General features: G+C 49.3%; 1 protein-coding gene across 1 annotated transcript; it reads left to right on the top strand.

Moving 5' to 3' along the window:
• The first annotated feature begins 725 nt into the window (after window positions 1-725).
• On the top strand, window positions 726-16,803 carry cilp2 (cartilage intermediate layer protein 2). Its single transcript, XM_067230098.1, has 10 exons — window positions 726-796; window positions 7,782-7,877; window positions 8,683-8,952; window positions 9,302-9,484; window positions 10,089-10,244; window positions 10,355-10,672; window positions 11,218-11,326; window positions 11,777-11,934; window positions 13,786-16,256; window positions 16,358-16,803. Exons 1-9 carry the CDS (start codon window positions 733-735, stop codon window positions 16,203-16,205), a joined length of 3,774 nt encoding a protein of 1,257 aa, XP_067086199.1. The 5' UTR covers window positions 726-732; the 3' UTR covers window positions 16,206-16,256; window positions 16,358-16,803.
• The last annotated feature ends 593 nt before the right edge of the window (window positions 16,804-17,396 follow it).

Consider the following 17,396-nt stretch of genomic DNA (forward strand, 5'->3'; position numbering starts at 1 on the left):
AGAGACACCGCTGGGTTAGGCAGGGGGAACAAACCTGGGTCTTTTATCTTAATATTACGATCCAATCACAAGTCCAAGAAAACGTCCAATGGCACTGTTTGTTGACAGCTATATTGTCAAGAGTTTGGCTCCGAAACCTTCTCTTCTCTGCTCTTTTCCTGTGATATCAACACCTGTTCAGCAGGGGGGATTCGACCTTGAGCACCAGCCCAGGAATGTATTAGTGAGCAGGGGAAAATAAAGAAAGCACAGCAGTCACAACAAACGAGATCTTTACTCTGGAAACAAAAGTCACTCTTTCAGTTAATGGGTTATCCTCCCTCCCTACCTACCTCCCTCCCACCCCCCCACCCCCTCCTCTTCCTCTCTCTCTCTCCTCTGCCTTTCTTTGGATGTGATATGGGGGGGGGGGGGGGGGGAGACACAGATCTGGGAAAACACTGGCCAATGGCGAGCAGAGAGGGGCTGGCCCAGTCCACTCCCCGGGTGTCCCTGTATTTATAACACCCAAGCTGCTTTCTGTCTGTCTAACTCACTCACAACCCTCCCAAGACTGTGCCTCAGAGACAAGACGCAAGGTTCACTAGGTACAAGCAGCAGCCCCCACCTGAGAGCCGCCCGCAGCAGCCCCGCGGGCCATCTGAAGAGCCCGGCTGGTCCTGGAAGAGCCTGACCTGCGTGTCGTTCAGAGAGACTGGGAGAGGAGCAGAGCTGGTGAAGGGAAGAGGCACCATGTGGGACTTTACTGAGCTGACCCTCCTGACGGCTTGCCTGACTGCAGTGGCCCTGGCTCAAGGTACGTTGTTGAAGCTTTGACGCTTGGTTGAAGTGCTTCATGATGGTGTTGTGTGGGCCCCTCTGCATTCCTTTTCAAGATGTTAGTCTTTATCTTAATGTCTTAGTCTCTATCTTTGACCAAAAACACAAAATTCTTTTTTTTGTGAAGATTTTTGATTTTCAGTAATCAATCAGCAAGAATATTACCTGTCTTTTAATGTTATTCTATGATCAACGTGCTGGTAGAAATATACTCAGGGTGAATGTCTTCCTGTAATGTATGTATGTAAATGATTCTAACTGACATACCTGCAACAAAGAAGTTAAGACTGAGGCTCGCATCAGGAAGAATGACCTGTGCATGGCCATCATCTTCTTTTGATCTGGATTTCCACCAAATGTGTGTGTCTCTATGCGTGTGTGTGTGTGCCAATAAAATGTTTGTTTTTTTAAGTGTTTCAAACAACACTCAGGGGAAAAACAGTCTTCATAAAGTTTTCTACAGATGGTTCCTCCACATGGTAGAATGAGAGTAACTGTGGTTCTACAGTAAGTAGCACCACCATGTGAGGTGTTAATCTCTGGTGTGAGGTCATCACCACACTGTTCTGTCAGGCTAACCAGCAGCAGATGGATGCTCTCAGGACTGGAGGTTACATTACATTTACATTTAGTCATTTAGCAGACGCTCTTATCCAGAGCGACTTACAGTAAGTACAGGGACATTCCCCCCGAGGCAAGTAGGGTGAAGTGCCTTGCCCAAGGACACAACGTCATTTGGCACGGCTGGGAATCGAACTGGCAACCTTAAGATTACTAGCCCGACTCCCTCACCGCTCAGCCACCTGACTCCCATCTGAGGTTAAGGCATTCTCTCTCTATTGTTCCATGTAGACTCGCTGCAGCAGAGTTTGTGTCTGTGACGTCGCTGTTCGGTGCCTTGCAGTCTGAAAGGTGTGGGATCTGGACAACACTGCCCACTTTTAGTTTGTGTGTATAGCTGGAAATGCAATAGGTATGTTTCTATTATCTGAGTGTGTGTGTGTGTGTGTGTCTGTGTAGTCGTGGCTGTATGTGTGGGTGTATACCAGGGTGTGTACCAGACTGGTACTGGGCAGAGTTAAGATTGTTTTACTGGTTTATTATTTTGAAGAGGTGAAGGAGACTTTGTCCTGGTTTCACCTCAACTCTCCGTGCCTCCATCTCCCACGAGGCCCTCTGTTGTCAGGGAAACGAGTCATAATAACAAACCAAGTGTTCCGTCTCACCTGCTGAGGCTGCTAAACTGGGCAGCGGTTGATAGAAAAAAGAAACAGGTGAAATGACTTTACCTTCCCTTCAGCGCCCTGACCCGTTAACGGCTCAGTCTTTCCTTCTTTCCATCTCTGTTTCTCCCTCTTTTGGTCCGCTCCTGTCCTTCCATCTCTCTCCCTTTCTGTCTTTCCTACACACACACACACACACACACACACCCACACACACACACACACACACACACACATTTAGTCATTTAGCAGACGCTCTTATCCAGAGCGACTTACAGTAAGTAAGTCACACACATACACATGCACAAGTACTTTCACACACACACTCTCACACAAAAATAACATAACACCTTTTTCTCCATCTCTTCTTTTCTCCATCACTTACTCCATCTCTTATTTCATTAGATGAAGGATTTGTTCCCAGTTCCACTGTTCAGAAGTGGAACATTGACGACTGACTGACATGCTCCCCTCCACCAAGTCCTATCCAGACCAGGGGGCAGTTGTGTTTCACCAGTTAATTTAAACCAGAGTCAGTAATTTAATTAGGGGACATTTTCCAACAGCGATTTACAAACACCCTTTCCTAACTCAAAAGCCATAATAATCCCTCTGCCATAAATCTCAATAGCAACCTGACCTCATTTAACCAGTGTTTGGCTGACATCCCTATCCTATGCTCATTCTCCAGCTGAGTCGGGCAGTAGACCCTGGTCCAGCCTAGGAATCTCTGGGTGAGCATGTTGAGCCTGTTGACGTTACGTAACAGGGGGAGCAGGGAAATAGAGGATCATAGCCAATCCCCTTTAGTTCCCATTTATCACAACATGCAGTCCCGTCAAATGAAGTGACTCTGGTTTCTCTCTCCGCTACTGTCTGCTAATCCTGGGGTGTGTGTGTGTGTGCGTGCACGTGTAGGCATGTGTGTGTGTGTATGTGTGTCTGTCTGTGTGTGTGTGTAAGTGTGTGTGTGTGAGCCTCTCGTTGGTTGAGGATCCTGCTGTCTGGAGGCCCTGCATGGTAGACTAGGGACTGGCATGGGCTCACTGTGGCATTCCTGTGGAAACACCAAGGCATTCATGAACACTTTTATTGCTCCAACGAGGAAATGCTGTGTGGTAGAAAGATTCTGTGGAGAACACAAAGCCTCTGTTATCCCTTTTTAAATCCCCCCCGAAACCTTGTGGTTGGTTTGCATCATTAGTTAATGTCAGGCAAAACTGTATGCTGGGTAATAGTACACAGATGCTCCACGAATCAGACTGTGGTCATCCTCGTAGAAGTGCAGCCAGAGTCGAGGCGAGTGGGGGTGGGGAGGAGAGAGAGAGAGACAGAGAGAGAGACAGAGAAAGAGAGAGAGAGACAGAGAGACAGAGAGAGAGAGAGAGAGAGAGAGAGAGAGAGAGAGAGAGAGAGAGAGAGGAAAAGAGGGAGAGAGAGAGAGAAATGAGCCAAACAAACAAAAAGCTTTCACATGTCTGCAAGGCAGTGGCGCAAACACACACACACACACACGCACCCACCAGGGCAATAATTTACATCCATTAATCCACATGAGAAGGAGAATTTCAGTTTTTCAACCCACTGGTTAGCCCCACATCCTTGTCTAAATAAAATGCTTCGTTCAAATGCCTCCTTATTACTTCGATCTCAGGACCAGTCTGTGACAGATGTTTCCGAGCCCTCTAACACTTCACTGCACACTCCTGTTATTGCTCTTAAGCACAGAGCGGAGGCAAACAGCAGGGCAGAAATAATAAAATAAAAAAGAGAAGAAGCTGTCCTGCCATGACGCTCTACTGCACTGCATCCAACACTGTTACATAACAAAGCAAGCTTTTTTTCTTGTCTTTTTTTCTTGTAAGGCTCTGGAATATTTTAAACAACATCCAGACCTGTAGAAAGAACCTGAGGCTCTGCCAACTCGGCCCTGACACGGCCACCTGTCAGAAGTGACTGAAGCCATCTTTACAGTTTAACTTCATTTTTTTTCTTCTCGTTTGTAACCTTTTTTTATTAGCATCTGGTGAGAGCTTGCTCGGTCCCGGAAAAAAACAAGATCCCTACGGATGGAAGATGGAGTGAAGTGGGAGAGAGCAGAAAGGGAAGGAGAGCGAGAGGGAGAAAGAGAGTTATGCCCTTTAGAGGCGCCTTCATTATTAATAGAAGGTTTGTCCTTGTGTAGCAGCACGGTGACTGAAACACAGCTCTGCATTTCAAACCAAGGCTGATGATGTTTGTGGAGCATCCCTTCACCCTAAATAGCCTCTCTGACAGACACAGGATCCTCTTCTATAGTTGAACCTGAACCTAGAGGCTGTGTGAGTGCCTGTATTTAGAATGAGTTAAATAGGCGTTGAGACAAACATAGGCCCGTTGTTGCAAATGTATTGTTTCCATTGCGTGGGCTATATCTGACCTCTGGGGCTATCTGGTTTCAGGTTCAGGTTATATGAGAGTCACTGGACATTTGTGGTGTGGTGCACAAAAGAATACGCTTGCTTTTGAGATCTCCAAAAATCTAAACTTGTTTCCTGAAGCTAAACAGAAATAATTTGCAAGTTAAGTCATTTTCAGGTTTACCGCTAGCATGGAGCTAGCACATAACTGTGCTCTTTAAACACATTATAAAGTGTTAACAAGCTATTCAAAGTGAACTTTTAAGTACCGGATTCTACCACTGCAGTCCATCCTGTGGTGTAGACATCTGCCATTACTGAGGTCACTGCACTGACGAGTTCCTCATATCACATACTCATTCATACATAAAAACCTCTAATGTCATTAGGCACCTCGTAAAGGACCCTTGTATAATATTTATAGCTGTGGTTTCATTATCACATATTTGGAGGGAATGGCCGGCAGTAACAAGCTTCTGTTAAATATCAGAGTAGCAATCCAGGATAGTCATTTTAGCAATAACTATATATAACAATTTCTTAATCCGTGTATTTTTTTGGTCTGAAAAAAATTACAGTTAAAGAAAAATAAATAAAAGTAAAGGAAAATATTCTGACACAAGATCACTTTGAATTTCCTTGTCGCTAAAAACACACACATACTCAACTTTAACTTCAAAGTTACTTAACACTTTATATAAAGACACCGTGCTAAGTCCCCTTCTGTGGTGATTTGGCACTATGGGCTGTTGATTAAACCCTCCTTTGAAAGGACTTCCCTCCCACCTAGAGGTCCCTGATTACCCCCTGGTGACGTCAAACCAACTGCTTTCCTTGTCTTTGGCATTTCTGTATATTTTTGTTAACTGTTTTTCATCAAGGCATGGAAGCTAAACATAAACAGAGAAGGTGGAGGGCTGTTGCGGGTGTAGGACGGACGATCGGTTAAGGTTAAACTTAATCCAGAGCCAGAAGACCATGCTAAGACATCTGGACTGCAGAGAAAAGATGGAGCACATTTGTTTCTGTTTAGTGTTTCCATCATATCACCGAAGGAAAGATGATACCAAACATAAAAAAACCCTCCTGTGCCTCTCGTTACAACAGTCAGGCCTTAAAAAGTTGATCTTGCTTTGACTGCCCAATTTGTTATGCGAACACCTGGCTGAAAAGAACCCTGCGACGACATCCAGAGTCTGCAACACTTACAAAGTATGTCATAGTCACTGACATGGGGCCAGAGTTGAAGTAGTATACTGCAGCGAAAACCTATTAAAAGTGATAAAGATTGTGGAGGAAAGTGCTGGCACAACAGTAAAGGGCACCAGTAGGATATGAAAGCAGCTGGACTGAGCTGACACTGGGCTGAGCTCCGGGCGTCTGTGGGGCTCCCTCTATAAACTCAGCAGAGTCCCATCCTTTAGGGGTAAACACTCTCCCAGACACACACACACACACACACATATATACACACACACACACTGTGTGTGTGTGGCAATACGTTCTGAGGGTGCAGTGTAATATTTTCAGACCTGGAAACCTCTTCTTCAAAACATTATTGCTGGAATTTCATTTGGCCGTGGGTAGGAAGGAGGGTGTTGTGAGCGTGGGTGGCTGCTGAGGGCCGTCTGTCTCAGAGCCCGGTGCTGCAGGTCGTGACGGAGGAACAGGAGCGTCGCTGGTCCTGTCAGCCCTTCGATGCCTGTCAGTGTCTCACGTGTAGGGGGCCAGGGAGCAGAGGAGGGGAGGGGCAGGGTGCAGGAGGCAGGATGTGAACAGGGAGCAGGGGGCTGGGGGGGGGGGGGGGGGGGGGTGTGGGGGGTGGGTGGTGGGGGGGGTGGGGGGTGGGGAGGGGGAGACTTGCCAGGCACACGGCAGCCCAGCTGCCTAATGAAAAGATGAGATGCAGAGAGAGAGAGAGAGGAGGAGGAGTGGAGAGGATGTGGAATTGATGTCTCCAGTGGTCAAGCAGACACCAGTGATATATTGCATTTGGCCTAGAGATACAGCAGTACGTATTACTCACAGTCACGCCTGCTGTCGGTGTGTGTGTGTTTCTGCATGTGTGTGTGTGATGAGGAGGATGGGGACATGGATATGGAAAGGCTTCTTGGTGTCTTGATTGTCCTCCTTAGCGCTGGGCTCTCATTGGATGAGACGTGTTCTCCACCAATGAGAGGCGGGGGCTTGATCGTTGGAACAGTCCAAACATGTTTAAGAACCACACAGTCCTTCAGCCGCAAACATACACTGACTCACACACACTCGCAGCTGCTCGCACGCACGCTCACGCTTATCTTGGCGCGCTGGCTGTCTCAAAGGAGACGGAGGGACTTGTAGTTTGTGACCCCTTTGTAGTCCTTCTCATCTCTCATCCCCCGCCTGTCCACTCTCTCTCAGGGTGCACTGTCTCCAGATTCTTTCAGAATTGATTAAGAGGGTTGTGGAGGATCGATGTCCAGAAAAAAAACTGGCTTTGAACGGAGAGAATGTGTGTATATGCGTGTGAAAGAGAGAGAGAGAAATAGAGAGCATCAAAATTGCTTTTCCACATGGACCCAGGTTGTCCTTAATGAGACTAGACATGCAGTGTTTCTCTCAAGGCTGAGAGAGAGTGCGTCTGGATCGGCAGACGGGACGTGCCCAGACTGTGGGCCGGAGTGATGAGCGTGCGAGCAGAGCCATCGAGGAGTGTGCGTGCAAGGGTGTGTGTGTGTAAGAGTGCTGAAACTCAGATTCATCAGATGTTCTCTGTCTCTGTCTCTCTCTCTCTCTCTTACTCTCTCTCCCCTTCCACACACACGTACACACACTCGAAGTGGATCTCCACCAAGCTGCCCCCTGGACACGTGAGTTTGCGTGGGCAGTGGAAGGTGACCAGGGGTAGTCTCTGTGTCCGCCTGTTGGCACGGAGACAGAAGGGGGCTCTTGAAACACAGACGCCCCAGGGACAGAACAGCGAGGTCGGGTTTCACGAGCGGGACTTTCCCCCCTCGGTCCTCCACCTCCCACCTCCTCTCCTCGGAGTGAGACGTCCCCCCACATTCACAGACACTCAGACAACCAGGAAAATATGCCTCGAAACAGTTCCTTAGACACGTTCTCAATGAGAATCGTCATGCTTACGCCCCCATAAACCACAGGTTCTCCCTGGGAATGTAATAGATCTATTGAACAGAACAGACCAGAGCTATTGAGGTCAGTGTTACAGTGTTAGTGGTGTGGGCAGATAAGGGCTCCCTTGCCCAAGCAGGCCAGACCAGACGGGACCAGACCGGACCAGACCGGACCAGACCGGCCATGACATATTCATTGATGTCTCCTCTCTGATCTCCATCAGGACCCATCTGGAACAGCTCACTGCTCAGGAAGTGGAGCAACTCAGACAGGAACAGGAAGCTGGCGTACAACACACTGACAGACTCGCAGACTACAGGTGACTCCTCTTCTCATCTCCTTTTGAGAAACAAAACCTTTTCCAAGGCTCCTAGCTTCTACGTGACGAAAACGCTAACAAAGCTTTAGCGCCTGCTGAAATTCCAAAAGAAAAGTGAAGCACTTCAAATCATTCCCCGTGTTTGTTTTACTAAATGATCTACGTCAACTGTAAAGTGCATGGTGTGTGTTAGAGAGGATCAGTGGAGCACCACTAGCCAACAGCACAGAAAAGTGAAATAATGTGAGCCAGTGGGGAGCTGTTTCCCCTAAGTGACTATTCATTAACTGTCAAGGCCTCCTATTACAGCCAACACTCACACAGCAATGTCCAAAGACAGTGAAAAATGGCAACTGGCAAATTACAAGAGGCTGTGTCACTTCAGGGTTGAGAAAAGCACAGTTTGATTATTAAAGTACCTTTTAATTGACCGGAGAGGGTCAGTGTAGATCCCAGAAGCACCCCCTTCAAAATAGTGGAGAAATAGTGGCGAATCTATAAAAGTTGAACATGTGGCGGGCAAATGCTGGACAACTTGCCCTGCCTTCTCCTCCTTAAACCCCCCGCCTCCTCCTCCTCCTCTCCTCCCCCTCTGCATCCTGCAGCCTTGGGAGTTGGAAAGTCTCCGGACCGCGCAGTCTCCCATGGGCGTCTCAACTCAGCACAAACGACAGAAGCAGATTCCTCTCTTAAACTTTATAACCCCCCACCCCCACCCCTTCTCCTCTCCTCCTTCTTCAACCCCCTCCCCCCCCCTCCGGTCTGCTCCGGTCCTGACCTGTGTCTGCTCTGTCATGTACGGCAGGTGTGACGGAATGGACTTCCTGGTTCAACATCGACCACCCCGGGGGAAACGGAGACTATGAGAGGCTGGAGGCCATCCGCTTCTACTACAGGGAGAGGGTGTGCACCAGGCCGGTGGCCATGGAGGCCCGCACCACCGACTGGGTCGACGCGTCCGACACCGGAGAGGTGGTGCACTCCAGCCTGGAGAAGGGCTTCTGGTGCGTCAACAAGGAGCAGCCGTACGGACGCATCTGTTCCAACTACCACGTCCGTTTCCAGTGCCCTCCTGGTAGGCTGCCAGGGCAGACGCTGCCCACACACACACACACACACACCCGCACAAAACCTCACGCAACTTACCGTCAGTAACCGTCTCTGGAGGAGGGGATCCTTCCCTGAATTGCTCCTCCTAAGGTTTCTTCAGTTTTTTCTCCTCGAGTGAGTTTTTCTGGGAGTTTTTCCTGGTCTTCCTTGAGGGTTTAGGTTGGTCGAGGGGCAGTTCTATGGGCGTATGTGAAGCCCTCTGTGACATTGCTTGTAAAAAGGGCTATACAAATACATTTTGATTTGATTTGAACTGCACACTCACACCCACACACACACAGTGGGTCTCACTCTCTTGCTTCCTGTGTGTCCAGTCCAGGCCTACTGGACGGATTGGGGGGCGTGGGGCTCTTGTTCAGTGACCGCCTGCAGCGACGTGGGGGTCCAGGTCCGGAAGAGGACGTGTCAGAGCGCCCAGCCCCTCCCCCCGCTGCTGGCCCCGCCCTGCCAGGGCCACCACTCAGAGAGGAGGGAGTGTGCCACACCCCCGTGCCGAGGTACCATGGCAACACGACACAAAGGAGAAAACCCTACTGAAAACAACTCTTCAGTTGTTTATTTGATTCGTTTCGGTTTGAACTTTTTAAATTTAACGTAACACAGGAAACGTGTGAAACGAACGTCACATCATAGTGTTTTGACGGTCATCCTTGAGAGGAGGACAATCTACGGTCCATATCTGCACTCACTTTTTTAAGACATCCCCATCCTCATGGTGTTCAGATGTGAGAGCCTTGTTAAGTTGTCACGTTGCTTTTCACCAGAGAATGTTTTTCTAGGACGAGTTTCTTCCAATTATCTGTCACCTCTCTCGATGTGCTTTTGATGTCGGTGCGGCTTTGATCAAGGCATCGCTGTCAGTACAGGATTTTCTCTCCTACACAGACCTGTCTCTCTCTCTGTCACCAGCACACTGGAACACACTAGTGTACCTGACACTCCAGCAAGGGAGGCTGTTTCTAGTTCTTCAGTCAGATACTGGCGTCTCTATGATGAATTTCAGTTTGAACATGTTGAACACATCCCCACACAGCTCTTGAAAACGTATTCAAGCTGTTTGATGTCCACTTCTCTCCTCCGTGTTCGTGTCGTGGGGCGTAGCCGAGTGGAGCCCGTGGGGTCCCTGGGGAGCGTGCTCCGTGACCTGCGGCAAGGGGCGCAGGATCCGGAGGAGAACCTGTGAGAGAACCTCAGAGAACGTGAATTGTGCTGGCCGGCCCGTGGAATTACAGAAATGTGGGAAAACAGCATGTCCAGGTAGCGTGGTTTTACAAACACGTTAAAATGATCGATTCTTTATTATTATTTACAGTACACAGCTAATGTACATGAGATCAAATAATCTGTTTATGTGTGTGTGTGTGTAGCAAAGTGCAAGCGTGTGTGTAGCGAAGGCCAGCCCAGCAAAGACTGCAGCCGGTGTGTGTGTCAGGGCCATACTCTTCAGGGTGAGGTCTTCACCCTGACGGGGGTTCCCGTGGCGGGAGCGCGGGTGGCGTTGGCCAGCCAACCGAAGATCATCCGAGCCCGGACGGACGCCGCGGGCGTCTTCAGACTGCCGGGCACCTGCTCGTCCTCGCCCACCCTCCTCTCCATCAGGAAGGAGAAGTTTGCTCCCGTGACCGTCTCCTCCTCCAGCAACACTACGGGGACTTCCTGGATACGGGCTGTTCTCAAGTCTGCCGGTGAGCTCAAGATCGAATGTTATTATAATCTTTTTTTTTTTTTTTTACTTCATAGCCTGTGAGTAATGGTCACTAGCTACGATATGAAATGCCAGGGTAGAATGCTTCATGAAATCCAAACCCAGTATAATACAAACATAACTGATGATACTATAGGGATCCTAACTTACAGTATAACTGCTGCTTTAGACAGGCTGGGTAGTATATGTCTAGACAGGCCTGTGAAGTCAACATATAAAACAACAATACAGAACACGGGAGAGATGGGAGAAGTCAATGAAGCAGGGAGACCCTCGTCTGCAAGGAAACTGAATAACTAGGAAGAGGTTCACTGGGAGCCCTAACCCGAATAGATGTAATCCAGGCACGAATCACAGAGAGTGCGGGGACCAACAAGCGTTTCAGAGCCTGAAGGCTGATTGAGTTTCATACTACTGAGATATCGCAACCCATAAAACTCAATCAGCCTTTGCGCTCTGAAACGCTTGTTGGTCCCCAGCCGTGGGAGGTTCCAGAGCCTGAAGATCTGTTTTCTCTCCTGGCAGAGAAGCCATACATGGTGAAACACCCGGAGGACAAAGTACGCTACGAGGGCCAGCGCGTGCTGTTGTGTTGCAAAGCCACGGGATTGCCGGCGCCTGACAAATACTACTGGTGAGCTGTTGAAAACACTGTTGCAGGACCTTGGATGGAGTTGGAGCTGAGGTGGCACCGCACAATGAAAATGCAGACTGACTCAAATATGTCGATCCCTGAGCACATGTCCGTACTCAAATAAATGGTGGCCATCCAATGAATTATGTTACACACCTGAAATCTCTGTTTATGTCTGTTTAGCGTAAAACACCCCTAGCATCACCCGGATGTCACACTGTCATACGTGAATCTGTCTATTTCATTTACATTTAGTAATTTAGCAGACGCTCTTATCCAGAGCGACTTACAGTAAGTACAGGGACATTCTCCCCGAGGCAAGCAGGGTGAAGTGCTTTGCCCAAGTACACATCATTAAGCACGGACGGAAATCGAACCGGCAACCTTCCGATTAACAGCCCGATTCCCTAACCGCTCAGCCATCTGACCCCCAGCCATTTCTCCCTCCAGGTACCACAACGGAACTCTGCTGGACAGGAAGGAGTATAAGTATGAAGAGGACCTGGTGCTGAGGGACCTGAAGCCAGAGCAGAGTGGACGTTACCACTGCAAGGCCAGCAGCCTGACAGGCAGCATCAAGTCCTCGCCAGCCCTCCTGACCGTGGTCGGTACGTACGCCCGACAACCCACCACATCCGTCCCCTTTGTGTCACACAGGAGAGCTGAGAACACGCGTTGTACATTCTAGAATCTTAAACACGCGTTGTACATTCTAGAATCTAGAACACGCGTTGTACATTCTAGAATCTAGAACACGCGTTGTACATTCTAGAATCTAGAACACGCGTTATACATTCTAGAACGTTTGCTTTGAGAGCTGCCGTTTGGCAACACCTGTGGTGTGGCGAAAATTGTGTTCCAATCAACTTAGCTACAGGAATATCCTGCCGAAATGTGTTTGTAGTAGCCGTGGAATACGGGCTGTGCCAAGGACACAGCGGGATACCGCAGGCTACTAAATGAAATAAGGAAGAGAGAAAAATAAAAAAAGTAATGGACTGAATCTGTTACATCGAAGAAGAAAACACATACATCCTCCAGCAAAATAAGATAATAAAATCTCGAGGCTCGCGAAATCTGGCAGCTCGTGAAGCACTCGTTTTTATTATGTTTACCTTGGTAGAAAAGCACTCCATCCTAAACAAAGACTCTTTACCACGAGATCACCCTGGACACCGACAGAACGCAGCGTCCCTCTTCTCCACAACTCCCCGTATTGAAGTGAAATCCAAGACTGTCAATAAATCCTGCTGCTTTTTTCGTCGAGTCAGACAAGTATGCATTTCCACATCTGTGAGGGATAGATACACAATGTGAGTATTCCCCGGTTGCTTGTTAGCTGCGATATAAGTTGACAAAAAGGGAGTGTGCTAAAGCTATCAACCCCCGAGGCTGCTTCTGAAGGAGGCCTCGCTCTCCCCCGTCCTACAGTATGAGCTGTAAAACAACAACACCTGCGTTGGAGCAGAGCAGCTTGATGGATCTGCTCCAGTCCTGGAGAACAGTGTGGTTTCCTTCACAGCCTTACTCCTTACCTAAGCCCTTGGCGCCCCGTCAATTTATTGAAGTTTTAGACCAAACTAAGACAAGTTTTAGTAAAGGATATTCTGAAATAAAAGTTTTATTATTAGAACTCCAAGCATTCCTAGAAACGCTAATGATATACTTCCATATTCACAGACACATTATGCAGTTCTTAGTCTATTAAGTTCACATCCATTCAAGGCAAACCCTAAAGCTTAATGACTGTTTTATTTTTCAAAGAATATTCAAAGTGTTTTTGGTAAAGGATCTGTCGTATAGTAATGACATATCATACTAATGAAAAGATTCCATCTTTCTGCAATAATCTGCTGGTTAATATGGAGATGGGGGAGTTTAACAGGAAAACTGGTGCGTGAACCCAGTAGTGATATCATCATGCACATTAATCATTAGGCTAACATTTGGGTGAACAATAATCCTTTCTTTCCAGTTCCCATCTGGATGATGGGTGAATAAACGTTCTCTTCGAGTTAATGTCTAATTACTCTGTTATGAATGTTTTTTGTGGTCCAGCTTGGCTAATCTAGGCTGTTCTCAGGCCATGTGATGTGTATGTGTGTGTGTGTGCGTGTGAGAGAGAGAAAGACAGGGAAGAATAAAGAGAGGGAAAAAGAATAAAAGAGAGAAAATATACCAGACTGCAGGCATGCCCTGCCAAATAAAAGTTTGAATTGCGCATAGAAGAATTCATATTAGTTCCAGTGCCACCAGTCATGTTGCCCTTTTCCTTTGTAGGACCATCAGGGTCATGACACCAGCGTGACAGCAGGGGGGTGACCTCAGGTGACCTCGGCTCGTATCCAAGCATGGACACCGAACCACCCCCATGACGTGTTTCTGTATTCATTGCTTCCTGAACATTCCTTGACCACTGCCGAGCTAATCCTAACTCAATCCATGGTTGTAATTCACAGCCAAAGGGACACCAGCCTGCAAGTCAACCCCTGAGAGCCACCTCATCCGGTTGCCCATGGACTGCACCCAGCCTGGGACCGACTCAAAGCTATACGACGCCGGACGTTGCCTACACAACAAGTGCGCCGGTTCCCTGGACTTTGACCTGCGCTGCAGGGACACGGGCAGCTTCTGCTGCGGGGTCCAGAGCATGGAGAGCCGCGTCGTCGACTGCGGGACCTACAGCCTGCCCATCCGTGCCGTGACGGCGTGCGGCTGCCAGAAATGCGTGGAGCCTAAGGTGCTGGTGAGAGGCAGGGTGATCGCCGCCGACAACAACGAACCCCTGCGCTTTGGACACATCTACATCGGCAAGGAGAGAGTGGGCACCACGGGATACCAAGGAGGCTTCACCCTCAATGTCACCCCAGACACGGAGAGACTGGTGGTGAACTTTGTGGACCCCACAGAGAAGTTCATCGACACCCTGAAGGTGTTCATCTTCGACAAGAGGGGAGGCTCGGTCTACCATGATGTGAAAGTGATGAGAAAGAAAGAGCCCATTGACATCAACGCTGGGGAAACCAACATCATCGACCTGGGAGAGATTAAAGGAGAGGACCCCATCGGGCAGATCGTCATACCTCCTAACTCCTTTCACAGGGACAGTGGCGAGGTGTATGAAGGTACAGTGAAGGCCAGCGTCACGTTCATCGATCCCCGAAACATCACGACGGCGTCCGCCGCTCCAGGAGACCTGAACTTCGTGGACGACGAGGGCGACATGCTTCCGCTGAGGACCTACGGAATGTTCTCCGTCGACTTCCGAGACGAGACCAATAAGGAAGTGCTCGGCGCCGGGGCGGTCCAAGTCCTGTTGGACACCCAGCACGTCAAAATGGAGGAGCACATCCCCAAAATGAAGCTGTGGTCCCTCAACCCGGACACGGGCATCTGGGAGGAGGAGAGCGACTTCCACTACACCCAGAGGACGTCCGGGGGCCACGGCAGGAGCAAGAGGGAGGAACGCACCTTCCTAATAGGCAACATGGAGATCAGGGAGCGTCGCCTGTTCAACCTGGACGTGCCCGAGAACCGGCGCTGCTACGTCAAAGTGAGGGCGTACATGAGCGACAAGTTCCTGCCCACGGAGCAGCTGGAGGGAGTGGTCATCAGCCTGATCAACCTGGAGCCCAAGCCTGGGTACTCCTCCAACCCTAGGGCCTGGGGCCGCTTCGACAGCGTGATAACCGGACCCAACGGAGCCTGCTTGCCGGCCTTCTGCGACGCCCAGAGGCCGGACGCCTACACGGCTTACGTCACGGGGATCATGGGGGGAGAAGAGCTGGAGGCGGCTCCGTCGTCCCCCAAGATGAATCCCAACATCATCGGCGTTTCTCAGCCGTACTTGGATAAGATGGACTACCAGCGATCCGATCACGAGGATCACAACCTGAAGAAAACGGCCTTCAGGATCAACTTGGCCAAACCGAACCCTAACAACATCGAGGAGAACAACGGTCCGATATACCCCTACCAGAGTTTAATCGCCTGCGAAAACGCCCCGGTGGACGCCAACCATTTCCGATTCTTCCGGGTGGAGAAAGATAAGTACGAGTACAACGTGGTTCCCTTCCAGGAGAACGACCTCACCACCTGGACGGGGGACTACCTCTCCTGGTGGCCCAACCCCCAGGAGTTCCGAGCCTGTTTCATCAAGGTCAAGATCCTCGGCCGAAAGGAAGTGATGGTGCGATCGAAGAACACGGGGGGGACGCACCCGCGGACAACGGGGCAGCTCTACGGCATCAGGGACATCCGCAGCACCCGCGACATGAGGGAGGCGAACACCTCGGCGGCCTGCCTGGAGTTTAAGTGCAGCGGCATGCTGTTCGACCAGGCGACCGTTGACCGATCCCTGATATCGGTCCTGCCTCAGGGGAACTGTCGCAGGGTCGGCATCAACAACCTCCTGGGGGAGTACCTGAGTAAACATCCTCCTGTCGTCCAGAACAACGAGTCGCATGCTTTCAACATGTTAGCCCCCATGGACCCGCTGGGCCACAACTACGGCATCTACACCGTCACCGATCAGAACCCTCGAGTGGCCAAGGAAATCGCCATCGGACGCTGCTTCGACGGGACCTCTGACGGTTTCTCCAGGGAGATGAAGTCGGACTCGGGGGTGGCCTTGACCTACAGCTGCCCGGAGAGGGCGGTGAGCAGGGAGAGCCTGTTCCAGCGTTTACAGACCAACCCGGGCCAGACCCTGTCCCAGATGGCCAGGGATATGAGGGAGTCGGAGGGGCTGCAGGTGAGGAGAGGGTCCGCCCAGGTGGTAGCCTTCCCCTCGGAGCAGCAGGGCCGGACCCAGAGCAGGAGAGTTGTCTCTTCTGCAACCAGGAGGAGATCCAACATGAGGAATCAGAGACGACAGTAGAGCTGCCCCCCCCCCCCCCCACAAAGAAGAAGAGATGATTGACACAGAGAGGTAATGTTGAACGTTGATTTCAAATCACATCCAATCATGCTCTGTTCATCCATGACTTGTAAATTTACAAGCTGTGTTTATTTTGTCTGATTTGTTCTTAGGACCCTGAGGAATAAAAGGAAGAAGATGAGGTCCTCACAAAAGACAAGGGCGAACATGTTCACTTGGGTCAGTCTGGTGATGCTGAAAATGAACTCAGAACAGTACTCTATAAAAACAGACAAATGTCCAGCAAAACGAACCAGAGAAGATAAAAAGGCAGACATTTCTTTTCTCTGAGGCTTACTTGAAAGGGTTTGGCAATAATCTCAGTATACTTTTTTTTTTTTTTGTGAAAACCCTAACTTTAGACATGTATCAGTCCTGCAATGGACATTTATTTTATTGGCATTGATGTGATTTTCTGAAAGACATGATTGAACCAGTTTCCAGTTTTATCTTCAGATTTGTTGCCTTCCACATTCCCCAGTCTTTACGTCTCTGAAATGCCTCATTTGATAACAAACATGACTGTAAACACACCCCAATCCCTAAACACTTCTTAATTGTCCAAAGCTTTCCTATTAACTTATGGTTCCCCTTAAAATCAGAGAGGGGAGTGCATGAGGTCATTGTTGTCTGTTTGTAACAGATACTGAGCCTTTTTCTAGAAACTGGAAGTCATCTCCTCCAAGGGGAGGTATTTTTAAGAGGACGTGGTAGGGTGCTTGGAATTACGACGTCTGTGGAACGGAGGACGATTCTTAGAATCTTTTATCTAGTTTTTTTCTTTCTTTCACTAACCTAACTGCAACATGCAGCAGTGCCAGTGCCAAGACAAGCATGCCTTAACAAAGCGGATCCGACCAGTAGACCAAACAGACCGTGCAGCATGGGAGCTGGGGATGAGAGGAGATAGGGAGGGATGACACATTCCCACTTTAGCCGTCAATGTCCTCATCCAACATACTTCTCTGCCCCTCGCCAGCTCCCCACCAGCTGAGGTGCTAAAACAAATCAGCTGACCATCTTTCTGAGACCTGTTTTTTTTTTGGGGGGCGAGGCTACCTGTCTTTATCACCTGAAGTGCAATAACTATGTTTCATTTAGACTTGAGAACCCTTGCGAATAACCCTGTGATAAGCCGACGCACTGCACAAA

Source organism: Osmerus mordax, chromosome 26 (genome assembly GCF_038355195.1).
Source record: "Osmerus mordax isolate fOsmMor3 chromosome 26, fOsmMor3.pri, whole genome shotgun sequence".
NCBI classification, from domain to species: domain Eukaryota; kingdom Metazoa; phylum Chordata; class Actinopteri; order Osmeriformes; family Osmeridae; genus Osmerus; species Osmerus mordax.

What these genes read in the sequence shown, in the direction of transcription:
- cilp2 (XM_067230098.1), top strand. Translation starts at nt 733, where the DNA reads ATGTGGGACTTTACTGAGCTGACCCTCCTGACGGCTTGCCTGACTGCA. An exon ending in TGGGAAAACAGCATGTCCAG is followed by an intron (nt 10,245 to 10,354) that starts GTAGCGTGGTTT and finishes GTGTGTGTGTAG; the next exon opens with CAAAGTGCAAGCGTGTGTGT. An exon ending in AGCCCTCCTGACCGTGGTCG is followed by an intron (nt 11,935 to 13,785) that starts GTACGTACGCCC and finishes TGTAATTCACAG; the next exon opens with CCAAAGGGACACCAGCCTGC.